Here is a 17191-nt window from a genome sequence, read left to right on the forward strand (position 1 = left end):
CTATCCTTCATCGATTCAAGTCATGGAATACCCCTTTAAATACCAATATGTCATATACCTACGACCACAAGGGGGAGCTAACTGCATACAGTTTAACTAAAGACTACGTAACGTGCTCCTTTGTTCCAGGTTGTCTATGAGGATCAGCAAAAGAGCAGCACAAAGCCATGGTGGTCTTGGCATTGTATGGAGGGATTCTAAGTTTTCCACGGCTTTCATGTTCTCAAAGACCAATACGGTTAAAGTTGGGAGAAATTCCATAAGTAACTGCAGCCTAGAAGGAGTTTCCCCCAAACAAGGATATGAACCTACAGACCATTAGGTTATTGTACACGTTTCAATATAGCTGCAATTCAGAAATCCATTCCCTATACATCACAATGGGGCGTTTGCAGCAAGTACATGGATTTCTGCAGCCCCATCTGATATAGGAGACAGTCCTTGTGCCATATACTCTGCATGATAAAGCGTGACCAGATTACATGTGATGCCTCACCTTAGGGAGCCCGTCCATGTCTCCAGACCCTACCAAGGAAAAAAGAGGAAGACACAGTGAGTCGATAATATCGGGGCATGTACACAGTAGATGGCAGCTCTTCCTACCAGCTGCGGCCACCTACCTAATGACCCGTTCATATGATGAGGTTCCATGCCGCCCATTCCTCCCATAGGTCCATCTGAGCCCGGTCCCATAGGGAACTAAAGAGAACAGAAACTAGATTGACACTTCCATAGACACTTTATTGGCTCACATATTATCAGTACATTATGTATGGAGCTGATCAGTGGGGGTGCAGGACATACAGACCCCCACCATCTATAGATCAATATTCTACGCCAGGAAAACCCTTTTAAATATCAACGATATTAAACCCCATGTACATGACGGTGTGCGCATCTGAGGGGGGGGGGGGGGGGGGGCCAAGTTTATGGTGGAATGAACTCAATGCCATCCAAGTATATTGTGTGATGTGTCATCTCTATGGGGGCTTCCGAAATATCCCATTCCGATGATTATAGAGCAGGTCTTATCCCGATCTGAGTCATGAGAACAGAATGAATCGGAAACCCCCATATAGGGCCTTAGGATACATCGCTAATATCAGATAAGTTGGGTTCTGACACCTGGCACCCCGCCGATCAGCTGAAGAGACTGTAGACTATCAATGTGGCCTCTTCACTAGTTACTAAGCTGAGCACCGTGCAGTGTATAGTGGCCATGCTTGGTATTACAGGTCAGTCCCGTTCATATGAATGGCAGGTGACCAAACAATGGGAGGTCAATGGCCTCTGAAATGGAGTTGATCAGGTAGGCTGCTGGTTGTCGGATCGCTGCCAAATAGCGATGACTTATACTAGAGACAGGTCATGAACAGAGATGAGCGAACACTATTCGAAACAGCCTTTCCGAATAGCACGCTCCCATAGAAATGAATGCCGGCGGCCAGCCGCTTAACCCCCTGCGTGCCAGCCGCGTCCATTCATTTGCATTGGAGCGTGCTATTCGAAACAGCTGTTTTGAACAGTGTTCGCTCATCTCTAGTCATCAATATTTAGTCCAAAAACAAAACGAACACTTAGTACAGCTCGAAACACTGTCACCTATGACCCACAAGCACGGCTCTAGCTGTTCACAAAAAAACCCCGCACCACCCCTCCCCCGTCCCCAATGCTGCAGGTTGCAGCCACAGGTGATCAAGTAGACTCAGTGAGTGTAAGACGTCGGAGACTTGTGTACTTACATTTGAGCGGTTCCCGGTTGGCGGACCCGGATTTATCATTGTGTATATGTTGTCACTCGAATTTGTGGATTCTGTAATAAAGGAAAATTAGAGGTGAAGTGATTATTGTAGTATCGTATGCAAACAAAATCAGTCGGCAGGGTTTCCCATTCTGAGATTTGTACAAAAAAGCAAAATATATATTACAAAAAAACCAGAAATCAGTTACGTACCTGCAGGACTGGGCATGATGGGTGTCCCTGGAGGTCCTCCGCCACCAGGTGGGCCCTGCAAATACAAGCAATGTATTAGAAAGTGAAAGCTTCAATCACATTGCAACCTAATGAAACAGATGGAAGTAAATGGACAGTGTGTGCCCATAGTCAGCTACAATAAAGGGTTAAGAGAAGTTTTTACTGGACTCTATATTTCTGTGCAACCTAGGACGGGGTCACCTCTGTCTGTCTGGCACAGATCACTCATATTCCTGCACCAAAATATGCTCCAAGCCTGGCTATGGATGGATCCCAAAAACCCCAGACCCTTCTTTCCCAGGAGCTCAGCTGCCATTCACCTCTTGCAGGGGCCACTAGCTGTGGTGAGACTACATCTCCCAGCATGCCCTGCCCGCACCTATGGATGCTGACCCCTCTGATGTGTATGTGTAGATTTTCTATCACTTACCACGTATGTGCCGGGCGAGGACGAGGAATATGGAATCTGCTGGTGAGAAATCAGAGATCACATCATTAGAAACAAAACATTACTTTATTTTACTTCACAGTCAAATTCTACAACATGGCTACTTTGGCCTCTGTTCACACTACAATACTGCACGTACCGAATTTGCACTATTTGGATTTGGCCACGGCCTTCCTGCCCCCGGGCCCCTATAGAGGAAATATGCAAAAATCAAACCACTTCCATTCCCAGAAAGCTTCCACTATGACCCCTGTAACCCCGAAACCCCCCGCTTACATGTTCATGCCCGGCCCTAAGGAGTTGGGTGGTGGTCTCATCCCGCTTCCATAATTCTGCAATGATAACCAAGGATCAGACTACGGTAGCGAGGGATCATCCGGAAAGAAATGGAAGAGAAGAAAAACGAGAGGGTTAGTAACACAGGATAACAGCCATCGGGTACAGGCACATTTACAGACCGCGCAAATGTGGGAAACGCGCGGCGGGGTGACCCTTATTATTAGTGGAAGCAAAACGTGCCCCATGACCGAACCCAAGGCACTGAGGACTACAAGCACTGAGGGGCAAGGGCTCTACTTCCCTGATCCTAAAGGACTATATCAGCTGCCGCTAGACGTGTTTATTTCTAGAAGCGATGCCGTGTTACTTACAGATGTTCTCTGGGTGACCCATCAACATGGCAACCTGCAACGCAACAGCAGGAACTACAAGTGAGTGAGAGCTGAGACACTAAGCTGCAGTACCTGACACAGCCACTACATCCTGTATGGAGCCGTTTGCTGCTTAGCCAGAAAACCCCGCTAAATGGATCGGAACCAAATTTAGGAAGTTGCAACTAAGTTTAAGGGATGTACCCAATTTTACTGAATATGCTGCAGAGTCATGGCCGGGTTTCCAACAAGTCCAAGACCATAGAAAGTTGTGGCATTCAATGAACCAATGAAGACCACAGATGTCAGCACTAAGATGGTTACAGGAAATCTGCAAAAAAACCTTTATATTTGCAAAAACTGATAATGGTCTGCAATTCTAAATCCGGTCGTGTTTGTGGGAAACCCCTTGAAGGAGTCTTGTTTTTGCAGGCCCCTTTTTTTGGTGCACAGTCTTACAGACCATGCACACTCTGCTAGGAATTCTGGGACAGAGTATGCAAAAGGAAAAAGCACTCTAGTGCCGATATCTGGAAAACCAGGCATGGATCTATAGGGGGCTACCCTACCCTTCCAAAGGGTGGCGCTAGAGTAAGTTTTCCTTTTCTCTAACTTATTTGTAAATGAATTGACCCTCTGCTGTTTTTGTCGCTTTACACTGGAGATATTTGTACCTGTGCTCCATCTATGCTCAGGGTGCACCCTATCCTACAGAGCAGATCTAGATATTTTATGATGCGTACAAGGCAAAAGATTAGGAATCAATTTGAGAAGAAAAAAAAAAGGAGCCGAGACTTAGCATGTTGTACTCTTGTTAAAGGAAAGGAGGGGAAAATAAAGCATGGGCTGAGAAGGCGGAGGGCCCGAAGTATCTTTAGAAGAAGCTCACCTGAGGTCCCGGACCCATGGGGCCCATTGGTCTAGGAGGATTCATCCTCTGCATGGGTCCTCCCATACCGGGGTGTCCTGAAGTAGAAATAGACAAGCTGTTAGGATTCTCCACGTGCACGGACGACACAAGCACGTGCAGCTTTATGACAGGGTTACCTTGCCGGGTTGGATCCATGGAGTTTGGTAACAAGGGCTGAGATCCTGGGACTCCCCCTGGTGGCTGCAGGAGAGAAGGTACATTAGATACAAGAGGATAAGGCCAGGGAAGAAGTTTCCCAAATTGACCTGACAGGGTCCGTTTAAGCTTTATCTAATGTTCTGTAAATGCTGATGAAGAGGAGGATGTCATGTGTTGGTTGAGGATGATGAGGTCATGTGTTGGTTGATGACGATAACCACATCAGTCATTAATAAACTTCTCACCTGGCTCGCCATTCTTATGTGAGGCCTGGGTCCGCCACCATATCGAGGAGACATAAAAGGCTGTAAGAGGAAATGACCGCATTAAAAAACACACACGTGCTTGTACAAATCAACTCATGTAAATAGCAGATGTAGCAGAGCTCAGTTGGTCCATTGCACAGCTCAGCAAGCACAACCACTATATAAACTATATGGCTTGGTTAAGCTCATCCTAATGCTGAGGTCTCTTCAAACAGCCCTGATGATCTTCAATGGATGCACTGCAATACCAGACACCGCCTCTACACAAGAGTGGCGCTGTTACTGGAAGTAGATTCTTATAAGTAAACCATGGCGACTTACCTGACTGTGAGGACCCATCATATTGGGGTTGTGGGGAGGTGGCTGTGCGTGGGGAGACGGCTGTGACCCAGGTGGACCCTGCTGATAGAATATAGAGAAGCACACAGCTTAGTGACAGTGGCACCGCCATCAGAAAGCATTGGCGCGCTGTGGATAAAAGCTCTTGGCGTCTTCCTCCAGATTAGTAATATTTATCCATTTAGAGGCCGGTGAGCGCAGATGGAGCAGCTCGCGCTCGGCGCTGTGTGAGGACGCCAGATCAGGGCGCTCTCGGTGGAGCAGACTCTGCAGCTGTGCTGCATCCCCCCCGAACACCGCGAGCAGACGCTGGTCCCGTAACCCTCTGCCAGAGACAGCACGGCTACTTACCACCAGCAGTTGTCTTAATTAAGAGAAATTAATTAGCCATTTTGTAAGCGTTTGTTTAACAGCTTTGCTAAACATTAAAGCCGCTGATAATTCCTGCTGATTAGCGAGTCCCCTAATTAGCAGCGGAGTAACAGAGGGAGGACGAGGACGCCGCCACCGCACCTGTACGCCCACTGATGGCAGAGCGGCACAGGGCTCCGTGCCCACACCAAGGCTGCCGCTCCTAATATCAAGGCTGAGGAAGGACGGACAAGGCGCAGGGATCTTACCTGGAAGAATCCAGGGGGAATTGGCCCTCCCGGCATGCCGTCACTTGGAGGAATGTTACCCAGCACTGGGCTCGGGGCGGCGGCTGCGCTCTGCGGGAGAGAAATGAGAAAGTCAATGGGCGGTTCTAGGGTAGTTGTGGAACTACAATGCCCAGGAAGACAATACGGTGGATACGCTTCATTTATAATGAGATGCCCAACAAATAATAAATCCCGTCCCCTGCACCCTCTCCGCTAGATGTGAGAATGGGCAGCACAGGGACCCTCAGACTGACTGCAGAAATATGGGCACCCGTGACACCGGCTAGAACCGCACCGACAAGTGCTATTACTGCAATGCTTGTGTTCATAGCCGCGCGGTGTGGTAGGTATACAGCCATGAAAGTGCTTGCCCAGGCTAAGAAAAACAAGGCTGCTTTCTCTCAAAAAACAGTGCCCCACCTGTCCATGGGTTGTATCAGGTATTGTAGTTTCCTTCTGATGCGAATGACACTTCGTTGCAATACCACGTACGACCTATGAAAAGGCGTGGAGCTGTTTCGGCAAGAGCAGCCCTTTAATAATCAACTGAAAGGCCGCGCCAATGTATGAAGAGCCAAGTATTAGACTAATGCGGACCGTACCGACCCCACGTAATAAGGAGTCCCACTCTTCATGATCACACAGATATTGGCAACGATGGGAGTGATTGTCCGAGAAATGTACAGCGGTATGGCAATAAATCAACTGCTGCCGTGTCCGAATATATTACTACCCTATACAATAGATAGATAGAGGATAGATAGATGATAGATAGATAGATAGATAGATAGATAGATAGATAGATAGATAGATAGATAGATAGATAGATCCTACAGTCCATGTGTATACAATATATTATAAACAGATTATATATACTGTATAGAATATAACGTATATATCACATATATACACACCTAGAGGTTACGGATTCTCTTATATACACAATTTATATAAACAGATGATATATTACATATTCTATAGAATTTGGCGTCATGCCCCCCTTCCGCCTATGACCGCTATCACAAGCTCAGAAATAAACCGCCAATCCTCCTTCTCCCAGCAGAGGGCGCTCTTGTACCAGTTTGTGTTCCCCTCTAGGTCACAATGCCAGAGAGCGCCCATCAGCATAACAACAGGGGGCACAGAATGGCCTGGGGCGGACATACCCCTCACCCCCCCCGGCCTCTTTACATTACAACACCTTGAATTATCATGGCGAATGACTTGTATTTGTGGCATCCCCTCCACGCCAAGCTGGCATTCCTGCACTACATGTACATGGGCACTGAGGAAGGGGCAGGGGGGCATTTTCACTTCTAAATCTAATTCACAAGCCTAAATTAGATGGCGGTCTGGGGTCCACCGGGGGGCACTACCACACGGGGCCGTCTGACCGCAGAGGAGGAGATGGCGGCTGACAGGTTAGGCGGGCGGTGCGGTCAGGTACGTTTAATTGGAATCCCGCTAAGTCTCTTATCTAATTAAAGTAATCACATCATCTTCAGTGGGTGAGAAGTGTCACACCTGCTGCTCGCCCAGCAGACGGCCGACACCATAACGTCACCTGATAGTACGCCCAAGAGCTGGGGGCCACAGCGTCCCCCCATTTGCATAGTAAATTTCCACAAACCATAAAAATCATATACGATTATACTAGAAATAAGGGCGTTTAGTCGTTGTATCCTGGCAGTGAACGTTCAATTTCTTTGCAGCACCTCCACAGGAGAGATAAGGCATTACACAGCGTCCTTCCACATCAATGGGTTGACCATATCATTGAGATGGTAAATAGGACGAGATAAGCGTCGCCACAGCCGCGAATGATCAAAATGTGTAAGTTCAGCCATTTTTGGGTTAATAGTTTGGCCCACGGTAAATATGATGAAACCAAAATTTTGTACACCCCACCAGGGGACGAAAAAAAACGTATAGTGAATGGGTAAACGCGCTACTACAATGCAGAACGTCTTTTGTGTCATGGTAGAGATTCAACCCCATATACAACATGGAATGGATTTTCAGGGGGGGGGGGGGGCGATCTGCAAATCTGTGAATGGCGGAGGGACCAAGTAAACAAACAAAGCAGGTGTGAAGAGAAAAGACGTCAGACTCCGGGCTGGCCCCGCTCTTTGTTCACAGGGCTCCTATTATTATGGGCTACAGGGTGTCCCGGGGTGCGGGGGCATCTGTTCCAGCCCGGATGCTTGACAGCCATCAATCAGATACAATATGATGAGGAGGGGGCGCCGCCGCGGCCGCAGTTACCACAAGCAAAAAAAATTAAAAATCACACGGTGAAAGCCAAAGTCGGACTGGTCGCCGGAACTTCGCGGATCTGTCCATCGATCTGTCTTGTATTGTAATCATTTCAGTGGGACTATTCACAAACCGCTTTTTGGGTGCGTACTCGGCCATTGCTAAGTCTACCAGGGATCCGTAAAAACACGCAGATGAAACGCGGCCGTGAAAAAGGTTCAGTCAGACGGCTGAGTATGGAAACCGCTGTGAAAAACGGATGTAACGGGCTGCTGTTCGCGGCCATGGGGCACCCCTTTTTCAGAGATCTGCAAAAAATGAACAGAGTCTGAGGGTATGAACCACACACCGCCAAAACGCAAACCGATTTTTATTTTAACTTCTGAAGCCGCCATGTCTGCCGGTCAAATCTCTGGGGCCCTCAATGAACTGTAGTGCTGTAAACTGATCCACTTCCTGTGATGGTCTGTCCTCCATGCTTTATACTCCAGCTATGCTCCGTCACTTCACAGGCAATGGACAATGCACAAAAGTGTCATGTAGTTGACTAAAGGATCTGACCCAAAGACCTTGTGGCTCTGTATACAGCCGTGGAGATATATATATATATCTTACGATCATCTATAGAGTTTATAGTAAATGTTTGATGAATAAAAATAGAAAAAAAAATTGGAATTTGGGACTAGGGAGGGTGAAGGAGACAGGAGGGGGGTTTGGATGTGCCCATTCAGGGCAACAGAAATGCTTAGGATGCCAGAAATTCTATAGGGTAAGTCAGGAGCCCCGTCCCGCAGCCAGTGGGTCACCTATAGAGCCGTATCCAAGGAGACCATAGTGATCCTGCGTGCCACCGTTAACCCCATCACCGCCAATTCACTCCTACAATGTATAGCGGATAGCACTATTAGGAGCGAGGCCCAACGACACTCTATATAAACATATATATATATATATATATACTGTACACGTCAACAACACGTATACATCTCCAGTGCACAGATGTATCCAGCGCAGGGGTCAGCCCTGGAAGAAATTCCTGACAATAAAGGGCATTATAGGGGAATGCGGAGTATCTGCATCCTTTGTAGCATCCATTGTACCATCACCAAACCCTCCCCCCCCCCCTTTTGCCAGTAATCCCCCTGAAGGCCTTAATCAGCTATGCAAATACTGCCCTCCCCCACCCCATGCATCTGCTCAGGGTCCTCCACCACAGTGCTTGCCCTATTCTGAACCACAGGGCGTTAACCCCTGAACTGCTGCACTGACACAAATCTTAAAAAAAAAGACCAAGAGCGAGGCAACAAGAAACAAAGCCAAGGCCCGATCTCCCACCCAGGCCCTGAAATAAGCCGAAAGAAAATAGACGTGACCTAATAAGGAAGCTGCCCCAGACCCTTGCTTCGGGGCAAACAAATAAATATATATATAAATACACACTGTATATGTTACAGGGTCTCCAAACAGCAGCCCAATAAAGTATTGTACCTCAGAAGTGATCATGGGGACTTTTATGGAATATTAAAGAATAAACCTCCATATTAGAGGACCACAGAGGTACATCAAGAACCCCGTAAACCGCTAGTAGTGCCGTATTCCCTCTATGCACACCTTGAAGGCTGTACCGCGGCCTAAAGACCCCATGCACCTGAACCCACCCGTTACCTCCCGACTATCCCCACACAGGACTGGGTATGCCAAGTTTTAGCCCAAGTCTTCGGTTTGGTAGATAAGTCTTTGGCAGGGGTGTCAGACCACTCATACGTGGTCTGTCCCGTACGGTCAAACCTCCAGAATTCCAGATATCACCTTATAGGACGGGAAGTCGCTGCCTGACACTCACTTCTTGTCAGCCATATTATTACGACAGCCATGGAGTCATACAGAGTGATCTCGGAGTCAGTGACCATCGCCTTTACCATCATGTTCCTATTCCTTGGTTCAATCTATGCCCAGAATTTCTGAAATAGGATCGGACCAAACCGTGTATGGGGCGACCAGAGATATTTTAGAAATATTAACTCGTTTAACATGGAGGATTGCCAGCGTCCTCTGAGCCTTCCCCTCTGTATCACACAATGAAACCGATCTAACCATTTAGGCCGCAGAGTCGGTGGACTGGATAGCGTCCAGTTTGGTGGATTATCCTGTGACCAGCGCACCCAGTACAACCCTGCCAGCAGCTTGTGTGCAGAAGGATAACAATCGCCTCGGCCGTGTAGGTCGTCCTTCAAGTATCTCCAGTTCACGAGCTGTCAGGACTCTGCAATATATACAAAGCTGGATCCATTATATACGTGACCCCAGACTTTACCTAACAGATGGTGTGGATATTCAGAAGTGTCACTGGTACCAGACGAGCGGCAGATCTATGGGCTGACTAATCATGGCGCACGGCCGAGATGCGTTCCCATGCAGCGGACAATGTAGGAAGCCTTTGTACCCTCTCCCATATGCTCCATGACCCCACAGGCAGCCCTGGTACTAACCCTGCACTGCAAAGTGGACAAGACTGGAACATCCGCACTTTGCAAGAAATGTCTGCGCGGAAACGGATTTTACACCAGCAGCTTGTCTATTATTACCGCGTATTTTACCCTTTACATTACTTATATACTCCTTGTGTGAAACAGGAAGATTTTGCAAAAAATAAATCCTTATACATGTCATATACGTTTGGCTTTTGTCAGCTGCTTGTGGCCACGTAAGAAGGATCCTTACGGTATGCTCATATGGTGGAGTTTGGGATTGTCTTCCGCCTCATAGTCCTCTCCCATTGTTTATAATGAGGAGCAGTCATGGACGCTTCTATCAGAAGAATCCTTCACGATCAAGATGCGGTTTCTGAATGACTGTGAAAACCACAGCGCACGTCCTCATTAGCCCCATTGTATAGGAGACTGATCATGCATGTAAACCTGCGGCAGAATACACCAGCACGACTTTAGCTTTGTGCTGTGGACTCCACATGGCCTGCTTGCAAAGCGGATTTTGACCAAGTCTCCAAATTCTATCATGTGAACACATTGTTGACAAAAAAAAGTACTGGGACCTCCACTGATTCTGATTCATACATGTGCAGGCACTCCATTGGGAACAGGAAAACAACAAAGCAAGTTTTCAAACCGCTATAGTGGAAGAAAAGCCAAATTTTAGGCCTAATGTACACGACCAAGAGTGCAGGCTGTTTTGGTGAATATAGAGCAGGTCATATCCTATAACAGAATGGATCAGAAGCCCCCATAGAGGCGAAAGACACTCGGATGACACCATGGCCTCATCCAAGTGCATTCCATTGCAAAAATCGTCCCCTTCACACCCCTCTTGAACGGCACACTCTTGTCGTGTGCATGGGACCTTACACGGATACGTGAAAATATTCATGTCCTTGCACAACATCACTACATGGCCACCTCAGATCTAAAGCAGGCCCTGCAATACAGATTTTGGATGTGCAAAAAGATCAGTCCTGTCAATGGAAGTCCAGACCAGGGACGGGAACGTGGTCGCGATCGATCTTTCATTTGTCACTGTAAACTACGGCATTGTCCCCGCTACAGGCCTTCAGCTTCACTGATATCTCCATATATTAACCTATTCTATAATCTCCCACCAGCGCTAAATCTCTGAACAAAGGGCCGCACTTCCATAGGTTATAAACTACTGACAGGGTCTTGTAAAGCAGGCGCGCAAGCAGCGTCTGACTGTACACGAGGGGTAGCAGCATCCTGCCGTATTGTCTTATTCACTAGAGATCATGTCTTCAGATTACCAGGAGCAGATGGTCTGGAGGAATCATAGGCCCTTCCAGAAGCAGGATGGATATCTGGCGGGTATCCAGGAACGTGATCATGGACGCCTGACTCATACATCAGGTTGTGGATTGCCCACCATCGGATCCCACGTGTCAACAGGGACCATCACTGTATAACATAGGGATAGATCTACACGGGGCCCAGGATAAATCCACGTGATCTGTATCACATAGAGGTCAAGGATTTGGTCTACAAAAAGTTCCCTATGGGAAAGTAGGGATCAATAGCAGGCAGCGAGGACTGTCCCATGACATGGTGGGCAAAGACGACTTGTAATCCGCTCGTGGGTCATTGAAATTAGAAAACCAACATGTGCGGAGACTTCCATATCGTTATCTGAGGTCGCCATTATGCTACACCGGCATGACCAAACTATCGGACATTATACCCTATACTGAGCTTGGTTCAGGGCTTGTACCGAAACACCACGTTCTCAATCCAGTCACGCGCGTATGCGTTTTGACTGGCGCGAGGGGCATAATCTGCCGTAGGATACCTCCGACAAGAGCTTGGCTTCCATGACAACAAAAAGGACGAACGCTGATATTCAACATGGCCGACTTTTCTGTCAGGGAAATGTAGTCCTCATTACAGATCTAATGTATATAGTTTGTGAGGAGAAAAAGAGGACTGGACAGGTCGGATTTTACCCAAATCTGGCATTCCCTATGGAGATAAGCGACGCCATAGGGAGTGTATGGGCTACATAAAACTAGCCATTACTGGGATGGACGAAAAGTCCTGTTTACAGATAGCGACCAATGGCCGATAACCTGATCGGCCATGTTGGATTTTTTTCAGTCATGGTCAAGAGTTGTTGGGCATGAACTACATTTCAGATCCCCATTACAAGGATATGGGCCCCGACCAGGACACAGATCGATCACAGATTTTGTCCGAAAATGAACAACAAGGTGTTCAGAAAATGGCATCCAGATTGATTCCTTAAGGAGAAGAACTGTGGAGCGTCTTCCCTTTAGGAAGTGTCTGAGGTGGACGGAGGATGGGAAGTTCAGAGTCTCCAGGCCCTAATCGCCCGGGATTGTTCTCTGACTCCAGATGCATGAGGGGGGGAGGGGAGGCTAGCATTCATTTTTATCTCCTCAGCACAAAAGAATGTCATCCCTACCTTTGTCCTGACATACCTCGCACATAGACACATCGTCCATGTCCCAGCACTTGGGTTACATTATACGCATGCACCAACTACATAAGGGAGCGCACGCTGCACATATGTACGGGTTAGCCTTAGGAGGACTATACCGCCTTCCTATACATACATGCACCTACAATGTTCGGTTGCATTATATCTTCCCACATGGCGACTTTTGGTCGACTACATATTGCAATCAAAATCTGAGTATTCAGCAGCCTAAAGTTGTCCCACTGTGTGCAAGGCCTCCAAATAGAGGGTGCAGCAGTAGTCACCGGGCCCTACAAATCATCCCACTACTTTAAATAGGACATTGTCAGTAGGGGCCCCAGCACAGACTTTGCGTTGGGACCCAGGAGCGTCACGTTACACCTCTGCTCCAAACAGATTACATCATGGGAAGGAAGTGATCACGCGTGCTAAATGTCAGGATCGTGTCAGATCCTTCTAGCACAGGGGAGAGGGTCTGGTAGGGGGCTACAAGAAAGATCACGGTGCAGTTTACTGGCTTATCCCATAGACCGCACATGCATGCTCCGCCAAACTGAGCATGCATGTTTATTGGAAAGCCAAGAGGAATAACTGCTGGCCATGGCTAATATACACCGATACCATGGCCGATCCAGCTGCAGATTCTATGGCGTGGGGCTCGCACTGATACGCCCAGGCTTACAGCGTCCAACCCAGCCAGAACTCGACTTCAGTTTTCTGCCGCAAGTTTCACAAGGCTGGTATTTGGAGAGCAAACGGAGGTGGAAGACTGCCTCAAATTCCTCTGTGTGAATGTGCCCTAAGAATCCCCACCATCAGGACGCCAGCCACTGAACAAGAGGTGCTTAGCCTCATGCACATTTTATTAAGGATTCTCCCTAGTTGTGAAAGTTCGCAGCAGAAATTGAAATAGATTTCTGCACGGAAAAAGATTTTTTACAGATTTTAGCAAATTTGCAGCAGATTGCAAAAGTGAAATTTGGCAAACAAACATGGACATGTTGCAAATTTTAAAACCTGCACGGCATGCCAATTTCTATGCAGAGGTAGTCGGCGGCACGTAGGGGAGACCTAGAAAACCTCGTCCACTCACCTAAGACTGTAATCCTCGGCTTTCCTAAGTGCACTACAAGAGAATAACCCTAATAAATGCGGCTATAACGAAGGACCTGTGTACACGCAGCGAACCTGTCGCCAGGCAGTGATGTATTTGCCATGTTGGAGACGTCTGTTCAGCTCCCCAATTAGAATTGTTCTCTCTGGCACCACCGCAGACAGGTTATGTTACGGCCATGTTTACTCAGCAGCGCAACCACTTGTTTATTTCAGCTAAGGAGTGACAAGTGAATCCTGCGCCTCCACGGATACCAGTGAGGACACTTGTACACCCGGCCTCCCCACACATCCTGGGGGGAATTGTAAATGAAGAACCCGACCCTACAATAAAGGTTGTGCATATCCTGTCCAGGCTACTTACACAGTAAATAACAGGGAATTGCACCTACTGTGGCTACTATTTTACAAGGTCATTTCCTGTGTAGTTCAAGGGGTTATCCCAGGACCAAAAGCCCTGAAAGTATCTGATTATAGTCACTTACAGTACAGAAAAAAAAAACCTCCCTCATCATTGGCTTTCAATGGTGATGCCAGGGCTAGCTCTGTGCAAAATCAGTCTCCTTCCCCCTCTAGAAACTTAGAATTCACTCCCTTCTTATTTGATCTGGGTCGAACCAGACCTGAAAAGTAATTTCTATGGCTGCCTAGATCACTATGCAGACCCCAGGCTGTGGAGACCTACTGAGCATGTGTGACCACCAATAGACATCCTAGAAGGTGGACATTCTATGATATTTAAAGGGATGTTCTGCAGCCCGCCCACGAAAAAAAAAAAAGAAAAAGGAACGGACATGCCCTTTAATGGTGGAACAAAACTACTACACAGCCAATGCTCATGGGACGGTTTAGCATAGGTTTACTTGTATAGGAGCTGATCTGTGCGGGCTCCGGGTGTCAGACCCCACAGTGACAAACTGAGGACCTATTCTGTGGTTAGGTCCTTAGTATAAATCATGTATTGAGCCCAGAATCCCCTTTAATACCGTATCCCCCAGATTCATGTATACCTTACTAGATTCTTACCCGATATATATATACCACGATACGATATATTTTGTGGCGTGGGATAGGAGTCCTTAGTCGTGCCATTCACTATTATCACTGCAGCCTATACATAAATTATGCACAATATACCTAATACTGAATGTAACCTACAAGCTTTAGAGACTGCAGCTTGCCTCGCTACGTCGCGCAGGATACCTTAATGGACAAGGAGTTTATCTTTCCACATCTTATCGGCCACATTTCCATCAATTTAAAGGCCGGATTTACATGTAGCGCGAACCATACCACATGTATATCTGAAAAGCGATTGGAACAGGCCCCAATCCCCGCCACGTATGGCCCTGCACACCTCCATCCTTATCGTCTAGAAGTCCCGGGTACGCCATAAGGAAAGCTACGGTTTGGTCAGGGATGTGCGCGGCGCTGTACAGAAGGCAGCAGCGGCTTAATCCACATCTGCTCCACAGGACACCTGTGCGCCGAGTCCAGCTAATCCTCCATGGCTGTATAGAGGAGCTACAAAACATTGTGAAGGATGAAGACCTCAGCGCTCCGGGGGAGGAGGGGGGGGATGGGGGGAGAATGGCACGTCACGTTACAATATGATCGGCCACATCCTATCCGTGTAACATGCCACAATGTGATCATATCAGAGTGTTCGGCTGTATCCAGGGGTGTCACATGGTGAGGAGCCGGGCCCTAGAGACAACACAAAGCTGGTAATTAGCAGACGGCGGGCGAGGGGCCCCCATGACGGGCGAGCGGACGATACTGGGGCAGAGGTGTTCCAGTCTGCTTCACTGATTTATTGCTGTCCGTTACCTCCCATGTAAAAGAGGCCTTTTGTTCTTAGCAGTATGGAGGCACAGAATTGCTAATGTGAATGGCTTTGTGGCCCTTTTGTTTCCTTGACCAAGAACAATAAAAACAGATAAGTGAGGTTTATGGGCCGGGAGGGCGGACTCACCCCCCCCCACACACCCCCCCCCCCCTGGGTTGAAGATTTCCAAGCTTTGGTCACTGAAGACATAAAAAAACCCAAGAGTCATATACATATACCCCCAGTAAACATGTACCACTGAGGCCAACCCTCAGGAAACCCAATATAAAGGTAGTAGGGGTATATTCACATGTGGCCGTACGGTGCCGAACCAGTCACAGCACTGATTTGTGGCAGAACATGTGAATTTGCACATTAGTGGGCTGGTTGGTGCCTACTACAGCTATAGAGACTTAAGGAGGACATTTCATCACCTTCCACTTCTTTTCATCCCGTAATTGGCTTCGCTCTGCAGATTCCAATACTGTTGTCATTTTTTCTCTAGCCCCCACCATTCCCCAGTAATGAGTGCAGTAAATTTTGGAGATTGATAAGCGAACTAGACTCCCTAATGGCAAGTGGGTGATGGGAGGCCGGAGCAGGGAAGGGGGTGTGATTCAGAGTACTGAAGCTATGAGTCACACCCACTGGCCTCCTCCACCCAGGTAAGAGAGCCTAGTGGGGACTTTTTCTCTAGCCCCCACCACCATTTTTGAGCAGTCAGTGCTGTTAGAGTTGGTGTTTGATAGACTAACTAGATCTTCTAATATCAAGTGGTGTCAGGAGCGAGCGAGCAAGCAAGGGGGCATGACAGTCCAGAATCTCACCCGACACCACCCACTTGATATTAGGGAGTCTAGTTCACATACCACACACCAAAACTAACTACACCGATTGCTCAGGAATGGCAGGGTGTAGAGAAAAAAAAGTCCAACTGTGCTGGAATCAGTCAAGCGGCGACTATTAGGGGGCATTCACACGGAGTAACGCCGGGCGTGTATCACAGCCGTACACGCCGGCGTTACGGCAGACTGCCGAACACTTCCCATTCACTTCAATGGGAGCGCTCATAACAGTGGCGTTTACGAGCGCTCCCATTGAAGTGAATGGGAAGTGTTCGTCAGTCTGTCGTAACGCCAGCGTGTACGGCTGTGATACACGCCCGGCGTTACTCCGTGTGAATGCCCCCTTAGGTGGTGAAAGATCCTCTTCAGTAACAGACTACAAACCCACCCGGTGTAGTCTGATCCTGCAATAACAACCCCCCTTACGTCACATCCACAGACAGATGGTAACAGGACTTCAGGTTCAGGCTACACAAGGGTTAATTGTAGCTATAAAGATGGAGCTAGATCCACCAAATCCTACTCTTAGTATAATACCTCCTATTTGGGATAGATGGAATAGTTGCGAGCTCTGCAAATGAGCGCGAAATTGCGTACAACGGCGACAGACTGATTCCTACACTTCCTCTCGGACAACCCCACGCGTTTGCCCGATCATTGACCTGTGTGATCGAGCGTTTAGGGGCACTCTACAAATCTCCGACATGAGGAGCGACGTCACATCTCCCATCTTTCGGAGGAGTATAATGTTCTTTTATAGCGGCAGTAGAGTACCCAGCGTTCGGTCACAAAGAGAATTAAT

At 47.8% G+C, this 17191-nt stretch overlaps 1 protein-coding gene across 4 annotated transcripts in view; it reads right to left on the bottom strand.

The window, feature by feature from the left end:
* Window positions 1-17191, bottom strand: part of SSBP3 (single stranded DNA binding protein 3) — a 30865-nt gene that overhangs the window by 2668 nt on the left and 11006 nt on the right. Inside the window, exons 5-16 of one of the 4 annotated variants that reach the window (XM_075287269.1) lie at window positions 5368-5457; window positions 4730-4807; window positions 4388-4447; window positions 4121-4184; window positions 3963-4039; window positions 2700-2779; window positions 2563-2611; window positions 2406-2441; window positions 1955-2009; window positions 1743-1813; window positions 621-699; window positions 497-525 (exon numbers count right to left, since the gene is read on the bottom strand). In XM_075287269.1, the coding sequence (XP_075143370.1) occupies window positions 497-525; window positions 621-699; window positions 1743-1813; window positions 1955-2009; window positions 2406-2441; window positions 2563-2611; window positions 2700-2779; window positions 3963-4039; window positions 4121-4184; window positions 4388-4447; window positions 4730-4807; window positions 5368-5457 (768 nt within the window). Of the gene's footprint in view, window positions 1-496; window positions 526-620; window positions 700-1742; window positions 1814-1954; window positions 2010-2405; window positions 2445-2562; window positions 2612-2699; window positions 2780-3962; window positions 4040-4120; window positions 4185-4387; window positions 4448-4729; window positions 4811-5367; window positions 5458-17191 lie in introns of all 4 variants that reach the window. The other 3 variants (XM_075287268.1, XM_075287267.1, XM_075287266.1) reach the window with 3 other exon arrangements.

The sequence above is a fragment of the Leptodactylus fuscus genome, chromosome 9, assembly GCF_031893055.1.
Source record: "Leptodactylus fuscus isolate aLepFus1 chromosome 9, aLepFus1.hap2, whole genome shotgun sequence".
Lineage (NCBI taxonomy): Eukaryota > Metazoa > Chordata > Amphibia > Anura > Leptodactylidae > Leptodactylus > Leptodactylus fuscus.